Source organism: Phaseolus vulgaris, chromosome 6 (genome assembly GCF_051622355.1).
Source record: "Phaseolus vulgaris cultivar YP4 chromosome 6, ASM5162235v1, whole genome shotgun sequence".
Taxonomy (NCBI): Eukaryota; Viridiplantae; Streptophyta; class Magnoliopsida; order Fabales; family Fabaceae; genus Phaseolus; species Phaseolus vulgaris.
In genome coordinates this window covers 23,261,866-23,282,520 of record NC_143503.1, presented here as the reverse complement: position 1 = coordinate 23,282,520, position 20,655 = coordinate 23,261,866, and the positions used below count along the sequence as shown (strand labels likewise).

General features: G+C 32.3%; 2 protein-coding genes across 6 annotated transcripts; one reads left to right on the top strand and one right to left on the bottom strand.

Annotated features, from left to right (window-relative positions):
• Positions 1-2,169: 2,169 nt before the first annotated feature.
• Positions 2,170-8,968, top strand: LOC137831379 (WW domain-containing protein). 4 transcript variants are annotated; one of them, XM_068639033.1, is made up of 11 exons: positions 2,170-2,418; positions 3,256-3,626; positions 3,876-3,994; positions 4,689-5,422; positions 5,547-6,640; positions 6,770-6,982; positions 7,515-7,594; positions 7,729-7,824; positions 7,901-7,974; positions 8,056-8,188; positions 8,555-8,968. In XM_068639033.1, exons 4-11 carry the CDS (start codon positions 4,779-4,781, stop codon positions 8,636-8,638), a joined length of 2,418 nt encoding a protein of 805 aa, XP_068495134.1. In that variant the 5' UTR covers positions 2,170-2,418; positions 3,256-3,626; positions 3,876-3,994; positions 4,689-4,778; the 3' UTR covers positions 8,639-8,968. The 4 variants fall into 4 exon arrangements, with proteins under 4 accessions (XP_068495134.1, XP_068495135.1, XP_068495132.1 ...); XM_068639034.1 differs by having other exon boundaries at positions 2,172-2,418; positions 3,256-3,601; XM_068639031.1 differs by having other exon boundaries at positions 2,203-2,418; positions 3,256-3,348.
• A 1,970-nt stretch (positions 8,969-10,938) lies between these two features.
• Positions 10,939-14,205, bottom strand: LOC137831384 (uncharacterized). 2 transcript variants are annotated; one of them, XM_068639043.2, is made up of 5 exons: positions 13,949-14,205; positions 13,058-13,125; positions 12,277-12,443; positions 11,870-11,939; positions 10,939-11,323 (listed from the first exon to the last, which is right to left on the bottom strand). In XM_068639043.2, exons 2-5 carry the CDS (start codon positions 13,101-13,103, stop codon positions 11,127-11,129), a joined length of 480 nt encoding a protein of 159 aa, XP_068495144.1. In that variant the 5' UTR covers positions 13,104-13,125; positions 13,949-14,205; the 3' UTR covers positions 10,939-11,126. The 2 variants fall into 2 exon arrangements, with proteins under 2 accessions (XP_068495144.1, XP_068495145.1); XM_068639044.1 differs by having other exon boundaries at positions 13,058-13,147; positions 13,949-14,141.
• Positions 14,206-20,655: the final 6,450 nt, after the last annotated feature.

Below are 20,655 nucleotides of genomic sequence, written 5' to 3'. Positions count from 1 at the left end.
AAACTTTGCGAGGAAAGTGGTATATATATCTATATTTAATTAATTAATTATAATTTACTTTTTTACCCTTTTTATTTTAAACTTAAATTATTATTTTTTATTTAAAATATAATTATAATTTAAATATAAAAATATAAACATTATAAAAAAATAATTATTATAAAAAATAATAATTAATCATATTATATATAATAAGTTATAAATATAAATAATAGTAAAAATAAATATATTTTTTTAATAATTGACAAATAAATTTATATAATAATTATATTAATTAAAAAAAAGTAAAGATAAAAATTATAATGTTATTTAATATAAAAATATTTTTTATCAAATATTTATAATTATAAATATTTTAATTAAAAATAATTATAATTTATAAATAAATAAATTAAATTAATTTTTGAATAATTTTTAAATGTAAGGGCAAATATGTAAAGTTACATTTTTATCAATTAAAAAAAATACAATTTCAATCACACCCATAACATTACTCACAAACTTTTATAAACTTTCCTCACACTTTCCACTCTATTTACCTTAATCCAAACACCCTAACTTTCTTTACACTTTATCTTTAAATTATCTCAAATTCACTCCCTCATTTCCACTCTCTAATCCAAACAAAGCATAAAATTCACCTCAAAGTAGTTTATTACATTATAACTAGTTGGAGTTAAGAAAACCACAGTTTATAAACTATGATTAAAAGTATATGTGATAAAAAAAAAGACAAATTAAACTTAATTATACTCTAAAAAATATTATTAAATATAAAATAATTTTTAAAATAAAAAAGAATTAGTTGTTATATTAATTAAATTAGATATTATTGTATAAACTAAAAAATTATTGATATTTAAAGTAATTTCTAAATTTAAATTATAAAGTTGATAACTAAAATTTTATTAATTTAAAAATTATTTATTAATAGTAAAAATTAATTTAAATATTAATATTTTTTTTTAATTTCTAAAATAATATCTAATTTAGTCAATATAATAATTAATTATTTTTTATTTCTAAAATTCTTTCTATTTATTGATTTTAAAAATTAAAATAAATTAAAAAAATATTTTAAATATATTCAACTATACTACTTTCTTTCTAGGAATGTAATTAATTAATTTAGGTATCTGAATTAATTACGTTACTTACTATAATTATTTGCATTACTTACTAGAGGAGGTTATAAAAGGAAATTATCATTTTACTTCTTTCAATTCAAATTGATAAACAAATTTGTTTATTAACAACACCAACAAATAATATTCTTATTGAATAAATGTGTCAACCCAATAAATATAAATATAGAAGTCTTCCAGTTAGAAAAAAAAAGGCACAGGGTATTAAATTTTATAATCTTAAAAACTCCTTAATAGTAATTAATCAAAGATAATTTCTCAAGTAAAAGTGATTTGTATCCTAAACAATAACTAGAGAATTAGAAAAAACAAACTAGAATAAGATAATAAGAAATATAACAAAACTTAAATTAAAGGCTAAATTATTATTTTTTGATTGATTAAACCAATATTGAGTTGAATTACTAATAGAAAAAGAAATTGATTTTTTTTAAAAGAAAAAAAATGTTTTCATTTGAAAATTGTTCCGAGTAAAATGGATCATTTACACATAGATAATGAATCTAAAAGATCTTATAAAAATAAAAATAATTAAAAATATAAAATAAAAATTATATAAATAAATGTATGAACCAAAATTACAAACAATTAAAAAAATTAAGACACTAAAATTTCAGAAAAAAATTAAAAATATTGTAAATTAAAAAAAATTAAACCTTATAAGATACATTAATTAAATGCAAAATAGAAACCTAAATATCACAAAAATAAAATGCTACTACTTTTATCTAAAGTTATTCTCAGTTTTAATAATTTTTTTTCAAAATTATATATGTTCTATGATATAATTAATTTTTTTCCAAATTTTATCGTATGTAAACTATTTCAATAATTAATGAATAAGTGAAGTAAATGTAATGTATTTATTGAGAGTAAAATAATTTTAGTAATGAGTGTATTAAAAAAAGGATTTATAGTATTTATAACTTGACTTTTCCACGTGGCGCTCAAATATGAAGACACCGTATGTATTAACAAGCCAGACTCGTAACTGCAGAAGAACCGTATCCGAGTTGCCCGACCCGTATATTTGAAACCGTATCATGTGACCCGACTCGTTATCATCTTCTTTGATGTTTTTTGGTTCTTCTGAAACTCAAATGCAAAAATTCACTACAAACCCTAAAATCCGTAGCTCCGTTTCCTCAACAGGGCGTTGGTCGAATCGTAATTCGAAGAGCGAATCGAATGGGGAAGAGAAAAGAGCGTCGCCTCGCTGCTCTCAGCAACACCGGTCGCCGACTCAAACTCGATCTTTTTGCGGAACCCTCTGGTAGTCACTACCTTTGCTTCCTATAACCTCTCGTGAATTTTCAAAATTTTTATTCTGTGATTGTTTGTCCTATTACTTCGAATTCGATAACCCTGATTTTGGTCCACATCTTTGCTGAATATGGATTTTTTTTTTAATTTGTACTAGTACTGCTTTCTAAGGTTTTGTTGGGTTTAATTGAGAATGATAGTAATATGATTTGTATGTGAATTTCGAACGAGATAGTTTATCCATTTCAATGTCTCTATGATCTTTTCCCTGTTGTATTATTTTTGCTTTCTAGTTTTTTTGTTCATATTTTTCTTCTATGTTTAGTGGAAGTGATTGTAGCATGACTTGTACGTGTATTTGTTAGTTTAGTATTACGAGACTGGAATGAGTTGATATATGCATATTACAATGATTCTTGTCTTATCTCATCATACTGTATTGTTCATGCTTTCTGGGGTTTCTCGTATTTTTTATTTTAACATTGTCGTTGATTGAAATCAGGTGTGTGCCGTTGTTACATAGTTTTTTTGTTTTAAGCGAAATAAAAAGTTTGAGTTTTCACATTTGAGCACTATCCGGTGGGTAGTTCTATCCACGTATTGTCTGAAAAATAATTGGCGCAAGTGCAATGCCCTGGAATGTGCATGACTAGTAGAGCTATGCACAAGACATATTTTGCTGTAGTAGATTACTGATTTTGAAAAGCTATGCTTTGAGCGTTGAGTTTAATGCACCTATCAAAGAGGATGCCAGGGATTTTTTTTTGAGAATCAAATTATGGAAATGGTTTTTTTTAATACATTTATTTACTTCTTATGCTATGTTCTTAATCTGATACCTCTTCAGGAGAGTTGGGTGGCTCCACTCTACATGGTGATGCTGGAGGAGATACTGATTCTCAACATCGTGATGGGTTACCCAATTCACCCTCGTCTTCAGGTGGGTTCTGTCAGTTTTCTCAAAAGGACTATATTTAGAGGACATGAGTGCTCAACATTAAATTGGTGGAAATATGGATCTATATATACAAGACATGTTTTGTTGTTTGCCCCAAGAAACTGTTCTCAGACTGTAGGGCTGCTGTGTGGTCTTGGGAACATTCATTTCAGATGAGGTCGGCCCTGCCACTTTGAAATATGAATGACTCCTAATCTCGTTTTTCCCCCTTTGGCTGCATCAAGGGATTACTGAGGTTCAGACGGTAAAAAGTTTTATCGGTTCGTATGTTTTTGGCTTTATTTGCTTAATGGCTAACTGACATTTCTCATTGTAACAGGTGACTTAATGATACAAGCTAAAGTGCTTGTGAATCTATTTTTCATCCTTGAGTTTTGCTTTTTGTCTTATGAACTGTAGCACACATTTTTTAATAGTTTTTTAAAAAAAAAAAATTAATACTCTTGCTGTTGCATGGTCTGTACTCCAGCATTTATGTAGTTTCTAACATGCTGGCATCTTGTCTTCAGGTCAAGAATCACAGAATCCCTTGCTGTTACTTGGGCAATATAGTGATGATGAAGGGGACGACCGATCAAGCAGAGGGCTTAATGATGTGAATTTGCAAAGCCCTGTGCTCAATGAAGAGGTATTCTACTACCTACGAATTTGCAAAACTTTGACTATATCGTACTAGATATGGATCTGAGCTTCACATTTGTGGCTTTCCTTGCAGTGCTTAAATTGATATTTCTTGATTTTAATAATCTTCATAATTGAATCTCTTATGGCGAGGAGGGGTGTGCCACCAATACTTGGCCTGGTTCAATGTTAGTGTTACATTTGAATTCCTCTTTGATGGATTAAGCGTATGCTCCTGTTATTGAGAGAGTGATATCCTGTTTTCTTGATGGCTATGAATTACGTATCTTTTGTTAGCAAATTTGTAAAATTTACAATTGTTGTCCTGTTTTATTTTCTTGGTGTCCTTTGCTTGAGATGCCCTTTTCTGATGCTGTAATATGACATTTTTTAATTTTTTAATTTGAGGCTTATGGTTTGCAAAAGTTTATGAATACTTCTTTTGAATGGAATTCTGTTTACCATAACTTTATAATGTAATATGAAATTCATATTTTTTTTTGGTACTTCTATCTTGAAGTATGAGTTATGTGTACTCATTTTTTATGTTTCATTGCATCGTTTGATATTTGGTGTGCTGACCTAGTCATAACAAATTAGAGAAAATATTGTCTATGGAATGTGTGTGGTGCGTAATCCTACAGTAAATGAGCTACATTTTCATTTATTATTTATACTTTTTGCTGTTTTATTTTCGTCAGGGTAAGGGTGAACTTGATGATGGATCCAAAGATTTGAATATCAGTGTCTCTGCAGATCTTGTTCCTCACAATAATGAACAGCAAAATGCGATGCCAAATTCTACTTCACTTGATGTTGGATCCTGTGGAAGAAATGAAAGTCATGGTGTTACTGAAAATTTAGAAAACGGAATGGTATCCAAAGATCAAATATATGTTTCTGAAAGTTTTGATGAAAGAGTTGTCACTGATGTTGGTTTGGGGTGGAAGATTGTGATGCACGAGGAAAGCCAAAGCTATTATTACTGGAACACTGAAACCGGTGAAACGTCATGGGAAGTGCCCCAGGTCTTGGCTCCTGCAGATCAGTTGCCTCATGCTTCTGTCAATGATAAAACAGAGGGTGCTGCTGTTGGTGATAGTTCCAGTGTGCCCTCTACTGGGATGCTGGACACTTCTGCTGCTTTCACTACTGATACTTCTTTGGATGCTACAAGGACTTCTCATAAAGAGTTGTGTGGTCATGGGTCCCAGATGAATGGAGGTAGTGTTGAATGTAGAAGTCAAAATCAGGGTTCTGATGATAATGGTAATGAGTTGACAAGAGATGATGGTCATATGAGTATTTCCGAAGATCAACATCATTCATCTGTTTCCAAGTCTAGTATTGAAGAACAGCAAGCGGACATTGATTTTCCTTCTCGACTTGTGAATCAGTGTGAGAGTTTGTTAGAGAGGTTGCAATCACTGAAAAAGTATGTATATAGCTGCTCTTTATTATTTATTTTCTGAATTTTGTTTGATTATTTATTTATTTCATAGTGTGAACAGCTTATATCTTCCAGTTCTAGATTAAGTAACTAATAGAATACTTCACAGGTCAAAGGAAAATCTGCAAGGCCAGGAATTCTTGTCAAAGTACATGCTAGAGATTGAGATTAGGCTCTCTGATATTAGGTGTCTTGCTTCATATGGATCATCTCTGCTTCCTTTCTGGATGCATTCTGACAGAAAGATAAATTTGCTTGAAAGTTTAATCAACGATGATTTGCTTGAAACTGGCAAGTCTTCACATGATGAAGTTGAGGATAAACATGTCCCTGTCTCTGAAGAATTGGGTGACCAACTGAATGGTATGGAACATGAGTCTGAGGTAGATCAAAATAATAACAAAGGGAGTCTTCTTACTTCTGATGCTTCTAATGGATCTCAGGTTGATGCTTTGGCTGTAGTTGTAAAAGATATCAACAATAATTTGTTTACCAATGGTCAGCATGTTCCATCGTCTAGTTCTCCTGGTAGTCATATGGAATCATATGTAGAGATTAATTCAAAAGCTGAAGCAGTTATAAATCCTCAAGAACCAATTCATAAACATGGGTATGTATCTAGTGAAGATGTTGATATGGATGTTGATATGGAAGTCGAAGATATGAATTCCTCAGACAATACTACTGTCATAGATGTGCCTGTTGCAAAGGATTCTGTTCAAACAGATCAAGTGGTTCAGTTGAATCCTCCTATTGACTACCATTCTGTGTTGCTTGAGGAGGGTGAGTTTGTTGTTCCTCCCCCACCAGATGATGAATGGATTCCTCCTCCACCCCCCGATAATGAGCATGTGCCTCCACCACCCCCTGATAATGAGCATGTGCCTCCACCACCACCGCCAGATGATCAGGTGCCTCCTCCACCTGGGGATCCGCTACCACCTTCTTATAGTGTTTTACCATCTTATGCAGAGACAGGGCAACCCCTTTCCTATGCCCAATATACTCTATCTTATCCTGGTGTTGCTGTTGAATATTATGGTCAGACAGCTGCTGAAGTCCCCTGCAGTAATATATATGGACAAATTGCTATCCCCCCGGCACAGATTTACTATAATAGTGCAATTCCTAACATGTATAGTGAAAGTCCTCAAGTTATGATCAATCCAACTGACACCGTTGCTTATTATGATGTTCAAGATGGTAAGTTTGTATTGGTACGCGTTTTGATAGTGAAGTATTACTATTTTTATATTACTGTAAATATTCTTGTCCGACTATGAGTAATTCCAACATTTCTATAAATCAATGTGATTTCCTATAATTTTTCAGGAGCTGGTTCACAGTCCATACCTGCTATCAATATTAACGGTTCTGGTGTTGGTGAGGCCAACTGGGTATCTAGTGATGTTCCGTCCACCTCATCTAGTATCCATGCACCTGCAACTGTTTCAGTTGATGAAGGTGTTTCATTACCTCCGGCTTCTTCTGAAACTGCTGCAGAAAATAATGCCCCATCAATTGCTTCTAAACCGCAATCAAAAGGTACAGATGTCAAGCAATTCAGTCTAGTGTTATTGGTTGGTTGATCCTGTTTCAAATTTAGTTTGTAAAGTTGAGAGAGGCTGATTGGTTTTGTTGGCAATCTAAGGGTTCTAGAACACATTCCTAGGTTTACTAGGTAATATATCATGTTTTTAATAATTGATTGTATTCAGTTGCAATTACTTGGTAGTGTTGTTTGAACCTTCTTCCTCCCTCCTTGTATTGGCTGACAATAATATGGGTGTTATATTTGTATGCACGCCTTTCCATTTGTGGATTGTGAGGTTAATTCATGTTTTCAAATAGTCCACTCTAAGACAATGCATTTTTGGTATTTTTGATGTCCATTGATTATAATTAGGTTTATTTATTTTTCAAGCATCTGCATACAGCTTCTTCCTAATTGTTTTTATTTGTTCATTCTTGTAATTTGAAATGCAATTGTTGAATGTTGTTTGTACCCCTGTGAAGCTACATGATAAATAGCAATCCTGCCATTCTTGATTCTTAACTTTTCTTTCGTTGTTCTCAGTTGTACGGACTAGGAAGCGAGCAGTTGCAGTTGGATCCTCGTTAAAGTCTAATAAGAAGGTTTCAAGTTTGGTAGACAAGGTAGGATTTTTTAAAATAAAACATGTATATTTTCTTATTTCATTCGCCCATATTCTTTCTTCTTCAATGTGAAATTTATCTTAGTTTCTAGTATTTGACCTTTCTGCTCTCTTTCTGTTGTTTATCATTATTAGTGGAAGGCAGCTAAAGAGGAGATGCTTGAAGAAGAGGAAGAAGAACCTGATAGTGTGTATGAGGCCTTAGAAAGAAAGCGCCAAAGGGAAATAGAGGTTTGCACGTGGAACTTACCTTCATAAAACGTTGCACTCTTCCGAATTTTTGTCTCTCAATTTCCTTTGATTTTAGGAGTGGCATGCCAAGCAAATTGCAAGCGGAGAGGCCAAAGATAATGCTAATTTTCAGCCTCTAGGTGGTGATTGGTATGGAACTCAGAAACCTTTAATTTCGGATTGACGCATTGTCCATCTTGCACCAATAATTAGATTTCTTGTTTTATTCAGGCGAGAAAAGGTCAAGCGCAAGAGAGCACAAGCAGCAAAAGAATCTGTTAGCAAACCGCAAGATGCTATTAAGCAAAACCAACAACAGCCTGATCCGAATGAACTCGCCAAGGGTCTCCCAAGTAATTGGCAGGTGTGTTTTCATCATCCTTTCAATGCGCTCTTAAAAACAATCTCATTCAGTATATTAGTTTGTGAAATGCCTGCAATATCTGTTGTCCTCACTTTTCTAGAATGAGAAATTTAATTTGAGGAGGATTGGTTAAAAGCATTTCTGATTACAGAATTTATATTTCTTCAACTGAGCTAACTTGGGGTTACCACTTTTCCTGAGTGTTCTCAACTACTAGTAAACTTGTTTCCATTTTCTGAAGCAAAATACATAAGTAATAACAATAACTTCTATACACCGAACGTGATTCATTTTCTCAATATCATCGTGTTTGAAAACTGTGAAACTGATTCATTTTGATCTTCATAATTTTCACTTGCCTTTCAGGCTTATTGGGATGATAGTACAAAGCAGGTTTATTATGGTAACACCATCACCTCGGAAACAACATGGACTAGGCCAACAAGATGAGCAGTGATGATGCACCGACAGCTACACTGCCTAACAAAGAATTTTAATGCTTAGAACTTTTTTATTTCTCTTTTCCTCGTATTATGTTACTAGGCTTCTTTAATTAGTTTCTGGGGGGCTTACTAGAAAACCAACATCCTTGATTTATTCCTTTTTAGTTTACTGCAACAGCGCATTTCTAAATAGCAGCGCACTTTTTTTGTTTGAAAGGGTGGTGGGGGTGCAGAATTGAACCATGGTAAATATTATTCTGAACCATTTTTTGTGTGTATAATTCAAAGGAAGATAACCCGTAGATTTCTTCATAATGATAAATGAATTTTTAATTTATATGTAAGGTAGTAAACAAAAAATTCGAAAAAAGTATATATTTATTTGTTAGTTTTAATTTATGAAAAAGTTCAGATAATTTGTCTTTGAAGTGTTGTTGTTTTCTCTATGAAAAAGCTTTCTATTCACTAATGGAAAGTATTGAAGTTACGTGGGAACTGGTCTGCAACCCTTGGAATGTAAAATCATGAAAATGGGTTAAAGTTTGTAAAATCTGGTGAAAATTATTGGTCAACTTTTAGCCTTATTCTCTGTCTCTATTTTTTATTTTTATTTTCACTTTTTTTCATCTATTTTAAGTTTTATTGAGTACTTTAATTTTTACTGTTAAATTAAAGACGAAAAGTAACTCGTTAAAGAGAAATACTTTTTTTTTTCTTTGAATGAAAATAGTCAATTTTAATTCCTAATTATTTTTTAGCCTGCTCAAAAGTTGACTAAGTGGTGGTGGTACTACACTACTACTGTAATAATTTTTGTAATTTTTCATTATCATTATTATTAGTTTTGATAATGAGAACAAAAAATTAAACTAAAATTAATGTACTACTAAAGAATAAAATACAAAACCTTACACGAGTAGATATTGTTTTTGAAAGGACTAATAGAAAAAATAGAATAAATTCTAGTTCTAAAATTAATTTATTAAATTTAACTCAACTAAAAAAGATATAATTATTAACTAAAGGTTGCAACGAATGTATCAGATAAGTTTTATTTCAAATTAGAATGAATAGGATAAGGTCTATTAATTTATTTGATCCATTAAAAATTTAATAAAATATTTCATTCAATCCAATCTATTAAAAACAATTCAATCTTATCCACTCATTAACAATTTTTCACCGGATAAATATATTCAATTTATTTTTTATTGGATGCATCCATAAAAATAATACCTTTAAATTTAAAATAGTTATTTTAAATTATATTTTGAAAAGAATTTCAAAAAGAATTTTAAAGCAAATTTAAAATATATATTTGATTTTTTAAAATTAAATTTAAGAAATATTTAATTAAAAAATGGTATGTTAAATATTGTACCGGAGGATTCAATGGATTGATTTACATACATATTAAGCATATGAATAATGAATAAATGAATTGTCTTGTCATCGTTAACTATATATCACATACAAATTACATAAGTTATATTTGTATATAAAATTTATGGCAGCAGTTTAAATATTTTTTTTATGATAGTTGGATATCATGTTTAAAGTTTTAAAAAAATAATTGACCCGAAATTGTTTGTTAAAAATCTTAAATTGAGAATAAGTAGAATAAATAGTCCGTGGTTAAAAAAAATGAAACTGGAATATTTCTTTAATTTTTATTAAAAATAGTTGGAAAAAAGAATAAAGACCTTAAAGATCATGAGACGTGTATTCCATAAAAGTGATAAAAGAGAAGATAATAGAGTTGTATAATTATTATTGAAAAATTGTATACACTTATAAGATATACATATATGTTTTCCAAAGGTGATAAATTTATGATAAGACAAATAAGATGTACTAACTTTTGTTCATCAAGAAAACCATAAACCTTTTACAATATGGAAAAGATTATTCACCAAAACAAAAAAGGCAAGAGAAAAAAAGTAAGTGTGGATATGCAGTAACTTGCGTGGATCTTTCACTGGTGTCAGTTAACTCTTTTTCAGGTTTGTAAAATGACAGACTTTAGAATGCATTACCATTATTGCAGTTATATTTGATACAATTAAATGCTTTTAAGATGGAGTTGGTTTCCTAGAGATAGACAAGAAGGGGTCAAATAACTTTGATTATTGTGTTCCATGATCCCATTGCTGTGTATTTTTTCTCAGGAAGAGCTCCACCCATTAAAGAGGAAAGATAAGGGATGAAAACTTAATTCAAGTATAATGCTAATTTATAACATTTTAAGTCAAAAAATGTAACTACTACAGTAATGCCAAGGTTAATTAGATTAGATAGTGATGTATGTTGGTAGTAATTATTAGTATATTTCCTCACATACTAATATTTCAAGTGGAATTACAAAATTCTGCGCATTACATCATCTCACGCAAGCCCAGAACCTCAATTGACCAATGCAATCTTCGGTATATATATATGAGAGAGGAAATTAAAGAATACTTCAAGCAAAACATGCATTTGTGGTGACCGATTCTTCACCTTCTTCGGTCATCCCCGTATGTGTCTTCAGTTTCCTTATCCTTTAAGAAACCAAGAAAAGCAAGAAACCCAAAAAAGAAGAATCCACCAGACCAGTTGCCTCCGCCTCCACCTCCTCCACCACCACCATCATCATCATCACGAGGTGGAAATCCAGTTCCTCCATCGTCAAGTTGTGGTGACTTCTCCTTTCCTGAAAATTGAATTAAACCATGATGGACAATCTAGAACATGCTTGGGAAGAGTAAGGGTCTATTAGTAACAAATAACATTTAGGTGTTTCATACAGGTAGCACAAAGCCCAATGGAGTTAACTTTATATTAGAAGGACTTCTGCTAAATTTTCCATGTTAGGCAGCAGGTATCTTTTAGAAGGGACAAATAAAGGCTTGTTTGGAGAAACTTCAACATAAGCACTTCTAGAGAGAAAAGTAAAAAAGGAAAAGTAATTAGGTTCTCCATAAACTAAAATTAGTTTATAATGACTTCATTTGAAGAAGTCATTTTAGATAAGCTTTTCCAAAATCTGTTTTTTAACTCATATAGAAGATTATTTTAACTTTGAAGAAGCTAAACTTTTTTCTCTCTCCCAGAAGTGCTTATGAAGAATTTTTCTCTTTAACAGGCCCTAGGTCCTTCATTATTAGTTAAAAATAGACAAAAAAATTGCAAAAAAGGAAGTGATATGCGCTGACTAAAAGGACTCAAACAATCAATAATGATGGTCATCAGCAATTACCAGGAATATGAGTAATTGTAGGAGCCTGGCGAGTAACAGTTTGGGTTTGCTCTGCCCCACATCTTGCATTCTGCATATATCAGAAGATGCTAGTAAATGGAGGATCGATAAAATATTTTTTTTTTATTACTATTATGCATGTCTTCAAATGAAATTTCAGCACATGTAGTTTTTTTCAAACATTCTTAGGATAAAAATGGGAAAATAATAGCATGAAAAATGTGTCCCAAGTGGCCATTAAAGACAATTTGCCTTAAATGAAGTTCTACTCAAGTGGTTAGATATGCCTAGTAAGTCTGAACAAAATAACCAAGCTCTATGTGAAAAATATCAAAGTTAGGGAAACCTAGCCTACTGGAAGGTGTCAAAAGAATCAAAGATGAACTTTAGAAAGTAAAGAACATTACCAAAGCTGCAGCACATATTATACTTGCTGTTTGAGGAGAACGAGCTCTTGTACCAAATGGAAACTGTGCACAACCAGGAGATATTGAACTATTAGTCATCCGTAATCGTCTTGGTAAGTTCAATGAGGTAACAACATTCTGCTCATTGTGGTGGCCACCTCTTCTCACTGTTAGCAAAAATACAATCACTGTTAGAAATGGAATTGAATTAGGGATTTGACAAGGTTACCTTAATCACTGTAACCCATACAAATAGAGAAAAAAAATGTATATGAAAGCAGTTGATTTTACACAAATACAGACAATGGGACAGCCTAAGCTAAGCCTCCACCTCACACTGATTCAAATCCATTGTGTAATCAAGAAATTAGATGCAACTTATACAGAAAGTGGATGTGTTGAAAATTTGAGATTTCAAACATGTATATGCTAATGCTTGGATCATAAAGAAAACAACAATGCAATGAAACATGCATAGATTTTGTTTGCAGGGAGAAATCTTCACAGCCTAGAGTGCTCAATCTGGACTTCAGGTCACACTACCACAACCTAAAAAACTTTTGCTGGCAGGATCTTACATGCCTATAAAGAATAAAAGGGCTTATGCGAGTAAAATGAGACAGAACATATTCATCAACGAATATTGCACCAAGAATTTCTCTGCCCAGGCATTATCGAACAGATGCAAAATGATAGTAGTGAGAAACTATAATTTCCCCAGAACTTTATTCTAAACACAAGTTTAAATTGAAATGTAACAAAAGTCAGAAATTATCATTACCTGGTGGTAATACGGGCAAAGAAGCAACTGCACTAGTAGCCAACATTGATAACCAGGCAGGAAGAGGGCTGATATGGAAACAAAATTTCACTTTAGAAAAACAATAGTTAGTTACAAGCATAACTGAAGAGAATAGAAGACGACATCATTAAACAATATCAAAAAGCAATTTAAAAAACATTCTCCACCATTTGCTACCCATCTTGTTTGATTTGAGAACTTTCATCGGAGGGCAAACACAAAAAGCAAAGACCACTAGAAAGAGGAAATAAGAAATTTCTTAAGAATAAAACATTCATGGTCGAATAATTGGAATCAAAACTGCTTTACACCAGTCTCAAGTTCTTATCCACTACACCATGTATCCAACGAATCTGGTGCAAATGCTCCGTCAACATACAAACATTTACACCGCTCTCCAAAATTATGAACTATTGCCAAATAATTAAATGAGTTTGACATCTCCAAGTGTAATCAACTTGCCATTCATCAAACCTAGATGCTAGATGGTAATTCAAATTTATTTACATGGTTAGGGCATCCAAATTATAACCTTATATCACAACTCAAACTCTAATGGCTTCAACATATTTGAAATTCTTATCCAATGGCACAAGTACCAAACCCCTTCAACCTATTTCCCCAACCTCTAAAATACAATTTATCTGCATAACACAAGTAAAGAACTGAATTCTGCACCTTGACACAAACACAAAAGCGCATACGAGGAAAACTACGTTGCCTTCATAATGAACAGCTTCTACTGAAACTCAACCGGAGAATTTACAACACAACAAACCAACCACACAGCAATAAAGGGTAACAAAAAAGACGGTTAAAATTGAACTTTTACGGTGATTTCATATAAAGGAACAAAAAATGGTACGGTACCAGACGAGGCCGCCGATTTCTTTTGAATTCACGAGTTGTCCGAACGAGAAGATATGGAGGGATTGCGAAATTGAGTTTCAATTGGGAGCTCCGCGTGAGAAGAGGAAACCCTAATGGAACAGAGGAAGAAGACGATAGAGAGAAGAGAAGAACCAAATTGCTCCCAATTCACAATAAACCTCAAATTTCATCCACATCTTTATATCTTTATTTATTAGAATAAAACGCTGACGCCTGTGTCAAATTTTTTATAGTAACTACATTTTCACTATGTAGATGAAATATTTATTAGATTTTGAAAAGCAAAATAATAAAAAATATACACACTAGAAAATTACAAAACTGCATACTGTTATTAATTACTATAGAGTTATAGATTTATATTAAATAAATAAATAAATTGCTACATATTTATAAATTATTATTAATTAATCATTTATAACAATTAATAATAATAAATTCCATTTCCCCGTATATTTTATGTTAAACGTGGTTGGAATAAACTACATTACGTAAATTGGTTTTTAGTTTTTCATAATCTATTTGAATGAATTTAAGATAAAATAAATAAAAGATTTTGAATAAATTTAAAGATAAAATATCTATCTAAATCCTAAGAAATATCAACAACTTAAACTTAAATTTAAGTGAATCCTAATAAAAAATATTACAATTTGATAACTGAATTGTTTCACATATTTAAATATACATAATAATAACTAAGTTATTTATTAATGAGTATCACATATAACTAAAATAATATTTGAAGAAGTTTGGCGATGGTTCAACATAAAGAGGAAGTGTCTTTATAGGTTTTTGTTTGTCTGGCTTATAAAAAATTGAAGTGGAGTATTAAAGTGGGATAATGTTACAACCATTGGACGTGACTAAGTTGAAATAAAGTTGTGTTGTTATATGTGTGGTTCCTTTTCCACAAACAATGAGAGTACATAGTGGAATCTGGACTGTGGTAGTGTTTATAGATGATATTTTAATCTATTCTCATACAAGGGAAGAACATGCAAAAACATCTTAGAACTTTCCTGAACATTTAGAGAGAAAAATATTTATATGTTAAACTTTCAAAATGTGACTTATAGATGTCAGAAATACAATTTTTAGGACATTTTATCTCAGCATATGTAATATCAGTAAATTATTCTAAAGTGGAGGTTGTACTTCAATGGAAGCGTCGTAAAACTGTTACGAAATTAGAAGCTTTGTGGGGTTAGCAGGATATTACAGGAGCTTCATAGAAGGCTTTTCTAAAATAGTGATTCCTTTGACCCAATTGACTAGAAAGGGTCATTATTTTGCATGTACTAAACAATGTGAGAGAAGCTTTGACGAGTTGAAAAGATGGTTGACTAACGCTCATGTATTGACAATCCCTGATACTAATCAGTCTTTTGAAGTTTTTTGTGATGCTTCCTATCATGATTGTGTTGTGTTCTAATGCAGAATAAGAAAGTTGTTGCCTACGTTTCTCGTCAGTTAAAGGTGCGTGGAAGAAACTATCCAACTCATGATCTAAAATTGGCATCAGTTTTATTTGGTTTAAAAATATGGAGACCTTTTCTTTATGGAGTTAGTTTTAATGTGTTTAGCGATCATAAAAGTTTGAAGTATTTGTTTGATCAGAAGGAGCTTAATATGAGATAGAGGAGGTGGATTGAATTTTTGAAAGACTAATGATTTCCAACTAATATACCATCATGTAAAGACAAATGTTGTTGCAGGTGCGTTGAGTCGTAATAAGATACAAATATCATCGCTTATGATTAGAGGGTTGGCATTGATTAAGATTTCAGAAGTATGAATTTGGAGGTTTCCATGTATTTAAATTGCATTAGTTGTAATACACTTATTATAACTAATGAATTTTTGGAGAAAGTGAAGGAGAAGTGGTAGGAAGATTGACAAAGCTAAAGACTTCTCTTTAGAAGTGGATGTTATTTTGAGATTCAAAAATAGAATATGCATAATAGAGGATAATGAACTAAAGCAAACAATGTTATCTGAAGGTCATAAAGTGATGCAAACCAAGCCCACAAGGAGATGACCAAGGATGCTAAAGTACACAAAGAGAAGTCATCTCAAAGTAGAGACCTCGCCAGAGGGAGAATTGGACAAGGACCAGAGCACCTAAAGTTCTTCCTGCTAGTCTTCTTAATGTTTAGAATGTGTTATAAATAATTGGGCTCACTTTGGGGGTCCAAATAGCAAATATAGGCTAGAATAAGGTACCATTATCATAATAGGCGGTGTGGGTAACATTTTAGCTTGTTCCTAGTCCATTTGGAGGCATTTTGACCTAGTTTCTAGAAGGACAAGCCTAGGATGCGGGATTGACTTAGTCAAACCCTAAGGGTGCCCATTTTTTCCCTTTTCCCATCTTATCCCTTTAGCTTGTTCTCCAAGACTCCTTCACCTATAAATAGGAGGCGTACCTAGTGTATTTTACAAGTTGAAATTATAGTAAAGAAATTCTGCACAATTTTTGTGTGAGTTGTGAGGGAGTGAGTCTCCTCCTAAATTGATCTTATCTTGGGTTCATGATACTCTCAAGTGGCGGCATCCCCTCACTTATCTTGGTGATTCCATCCCATCAAGTGGGGTGACACACCATAGCTTCACCATTCCTAGGTTCTTCTTTCATCGTCTCTTCCATTAATACATTCCTTTATGCTTGTGTCTTTTCGGTTTTCATACTTTTGTTCTTAGTTTTGTTTCCTTGTTTTACAATTTGGTCCATTCTTGTGTTCTTGCTTTGGTTGTTCAATTTCCGCCCATCATTATCATCATAATCACCATTTAATTGTGTTTTCTCTTTGCCTTATGGAAATGAACCTTCACATCTATTTAACCACTTGGTTAAGTTAATGTCCAGTGGGAATTTTCCTTAGGTTATCACCTATAATTGTCTTAAAATCCAAATCTAAGTAAAGTGTCACCATACAAATGAACAATCATAAAATCAACTCACATCATAAAGAAAACTCAGTTTACATCCAGGGATGACTAAGATGTATCAAGATCTCAAGAAGTCTTATTGGTGGCATGACATCAAGAATGATGTACCCAAGTTTATAGCTGCTTGCTTAACTAGTTAGATATCAAAGATTGAACATCAATGGCCTAGAGGCATGTTAACTCAGTTAGACATTCCAGTGGAAGTGAGACAATATTTCAATGGATTTTGTTACCCACTTATCATGTAATTTGCGAAAGCATGACTCTGTTTGGATCATAGTGGGCAGATTGACAAAGACGACACACTTTCTACCTATAGATTTGAGAATCTCTATGCAGAAGTTGCCCCAAATTTACATACAGGAAATAGTCAGATTGCATGGTGTACCCTCCAGCATAATATCAGATAAAGATCCCAGATTCACCTCCAGATTCTAGCAAACACTTCAGAAAGCTTTGGGGACTAAACTCAGATTTAGTTCAGCATACCATCCTCATACTGATGGACAATCAGAGAGAACTATCCAATATTTAGAGGATTTGCTTAGGACTTGTGTGTTAGATCATTTGGGTAATTGGGATGAAATTCAACCTTTGGTAGAGTTCACCTACAATAATAGCTACCAAGCAAGGATAGCAATGGCTCCTTTCGAGACATTGTATGTAAGAAAGTGCATAACACCTCTATGTTGGTTTTATGATGGTGAGAGTGTGCTAATTGTACCATAACTAATACAATAAACCAATGAGAATGTCAAAACGATTTAGGAAAGATTGAAAACATATCTCAATAGGCAAAAATCTTATGTAGATCAAAGAAGAAGACCTTTAGAATTTTCTGCGGGTGAGGATGTCTTTTTGAGAGTTACATCATTCACTTGTGTAGGAAGAGCAATCAAATCCAAGAAATTGACTCTTATGTTCATAGGACCTTATCAAATTCTCAGGAGAATAGGCCTTGTGGCTTGTGAAATTGTTTTGCCTCATCCCTTAGCTAACATTCACAATATTTTTCACGTATCCCAGCTAAGAAAGTACGTACCTGATCCTAGCCACATTCTAAAGTCTGATTTAGTTCAGGTGAAAGAAAATCTATCATTTGAAGTGAAGCCAAACAAAATTTTAGATTCACAAGTGAAACAACTTCGTGGAAGAAGTATTCCCATGGTCAAAGTATTGTGGGTTCCTATCTCTGGAGATTCCACTTGGGAAATTGAAGACGAGATACAAGCGTCATACCCTAATCTCTTTATTGGTAAGCTCATTTTTTAGAACGAAATTTTTTGTAGTTGGAGATAATGTAACAACGTTAAAAACTAACACATAAAAGAAAGCATCAAAGCATAATAGATGAATTTTCGGTCAGTAATGTTGGTGGGTGCTACAAATTTGAGAGAAGAAGTCGCCAGAGATTCCTTGATTGGCCAAAAAAATGAATGAATCCTCATTTTTTTCTCCGTGCTTGTGTCACACCAGAGACTTACAACTGAATCACAAAATAGGGGAACAAATATAATTAATTCTAACATTAAATAGAAAAAGAAAGGAACAGCAGAACGAAATGCAGAGGTCGATGAATTTACCTCTGGTCCGTGTCGAAGAAACAAACGTCATCGCAAATAGGGCTTTGGGGTCGAATATGAGATTTTGGAGAGAAAGTCTACTCAGGTGACCTAATTTCTTTTGCGCCTTGGTAGCCTTAACGGTGGCAAAGTCAGAGAGGCTAAAGGTGGCTTCGGACGCGGTGATAAGTTTGCGGGAAGAACGAGAGATGGTGTCTTTGACGGCGTCAAAGGTGTGGAGGCGGGCGAAGATGTGGATTTGGCAGAGCATTCGCCAGCTTTTGCGGGCGTCGGGTATGATGGCTTCGATGGTGATGATGTTGTCATCGTTGAGAGGGGAGAGGATGGCGACGACGGGGCGTTCAATGTAGTCGATGGTGTGATCGTGGGTGTTGCTAACGTTGATGGTGTTGGCGTCGTGGGTGTTGTAGGGCTCACGAAGGAGGAGGACGAAGGAATGACCGCGGATGGTGGCCCAATAGTTCTTTACGCCGACGATTTACTAAAGTATGAGTGTTGTTAGAAGACTTATTATTTTTCCTATGTGTATGTAAATGTATTAGAATATCTTATCAAAGTTTTGCTATAAAATATTTTAATGAAGATGACTATTTTTTTAACGAGTATCTTATTGAAATCTCTTTTTTATATTTGTTTTTATTAAAAAAAATTAAATATAAGTTTACTTAAAACTAAATTCACTCACTCTTAATATTAACCCTCTTAGATTATTAAAATAAAATATTCCTTTTTTTAGTGCATTAAATTCAAATTTTTAAATAAAATAAAATAAATGTCATACTGCAATAATTAGTGAGTGGCGTATGATTTTTGTTTTAAGGAAAAATAAAATAATTTTTTATTTATTTATGCAGGCTAGCGGGCCAAGCTATTCCGCTCCGTTGTTGGCGCGCGTGGACTACGAATTATGCGAGGTGAGTCTAAGCGGTTTAGCGAACTAGATTAGTGAACCCGCCCCGCGTATTTTAGTAGCGGGTTGCAGGCCGACCCGCAAGGCCTGCCCATCGACAATAACTATAGCTAAACATAAAACTTACCATGGAAAGAATAAACATATACAATTGAAACATAATTTAATGAAGCAGAACGAAAAATGATACCATATCAAACGGGCCGCCGATTTCTTTAGAATTCACGAGTTATCTGAACGAGAAGGTATGGACGGATTACGGAATTAAATTTCATTTATTTATTTATTATTAGAAAAAATGCTAACGTCGGTGTCAAGTTTTTTTTATAGTAACTACATTTTCATTATGTAGATAAAATATTTATTAGATTATGAAAAGCAAAATAATTAAAAATATACACACCAAAAAATTACAAAACTGCATACTATTATTAATTACTATAGAGTTATAGTTTTATATGAAATAAATAAATTGTTACATATTTATAAATTATTATTAATTAATCATTTATAACAATTAATAATAATAAATTTTAGGTTATGTATTTTGACCTGGGGATATTATTTAGGGGGGCAAATCCAGCGAATGAAGCAAGACTATAGATAAAGATTCTACCAAAAAGTTGGATGACTTCTTAAGAAGAAGGGATTGAGCAAAAATATAGTTTTATCTTTCTAATTCTCTTTTCTATTCAGTTATTTGAATTTTATTTTTGGTTTAGTTTTTATTTTATTTTTGGTTATTTTGTTTTCTGTTTATTTGCTTATTTTTTTAGTTTGTTTAAATTGCTTATTTTGCATTTTGAATAAATTTGTTGTTTTGTTAGTTTGTTATTTTTAGGTCTTGAATTATCTTTGTTGAATAAATTTCAGTTTTAATTTGTTTGTTTTCTAGTTTATTTGTCTCAAATAAAAGAAACTAGAATATTAATTTTGAATTGTGGAAAAAAAAGAATTTGTGTTTAAATATTAAATAGTGAGATGAATTAGACCCATGTTAGAAAAGAAAATATGATTGAATCCATATTCAAATATAATTGAAATTGTGATACATGAAAATTTAATCGGATGATCGATTAAGACAGAGAATGACAAAACAAAAAGGAATGAGACCAATTAAACCAAGTGAGTGTGTGGACCTTAAACAATTTTGAGAGTTTTAATGATGAATTGACAGTTGTGGTTGCTTAATTTTTATTTTTGTTACATCATAAAAGAGCATGAAGATGATTGAGGCATTT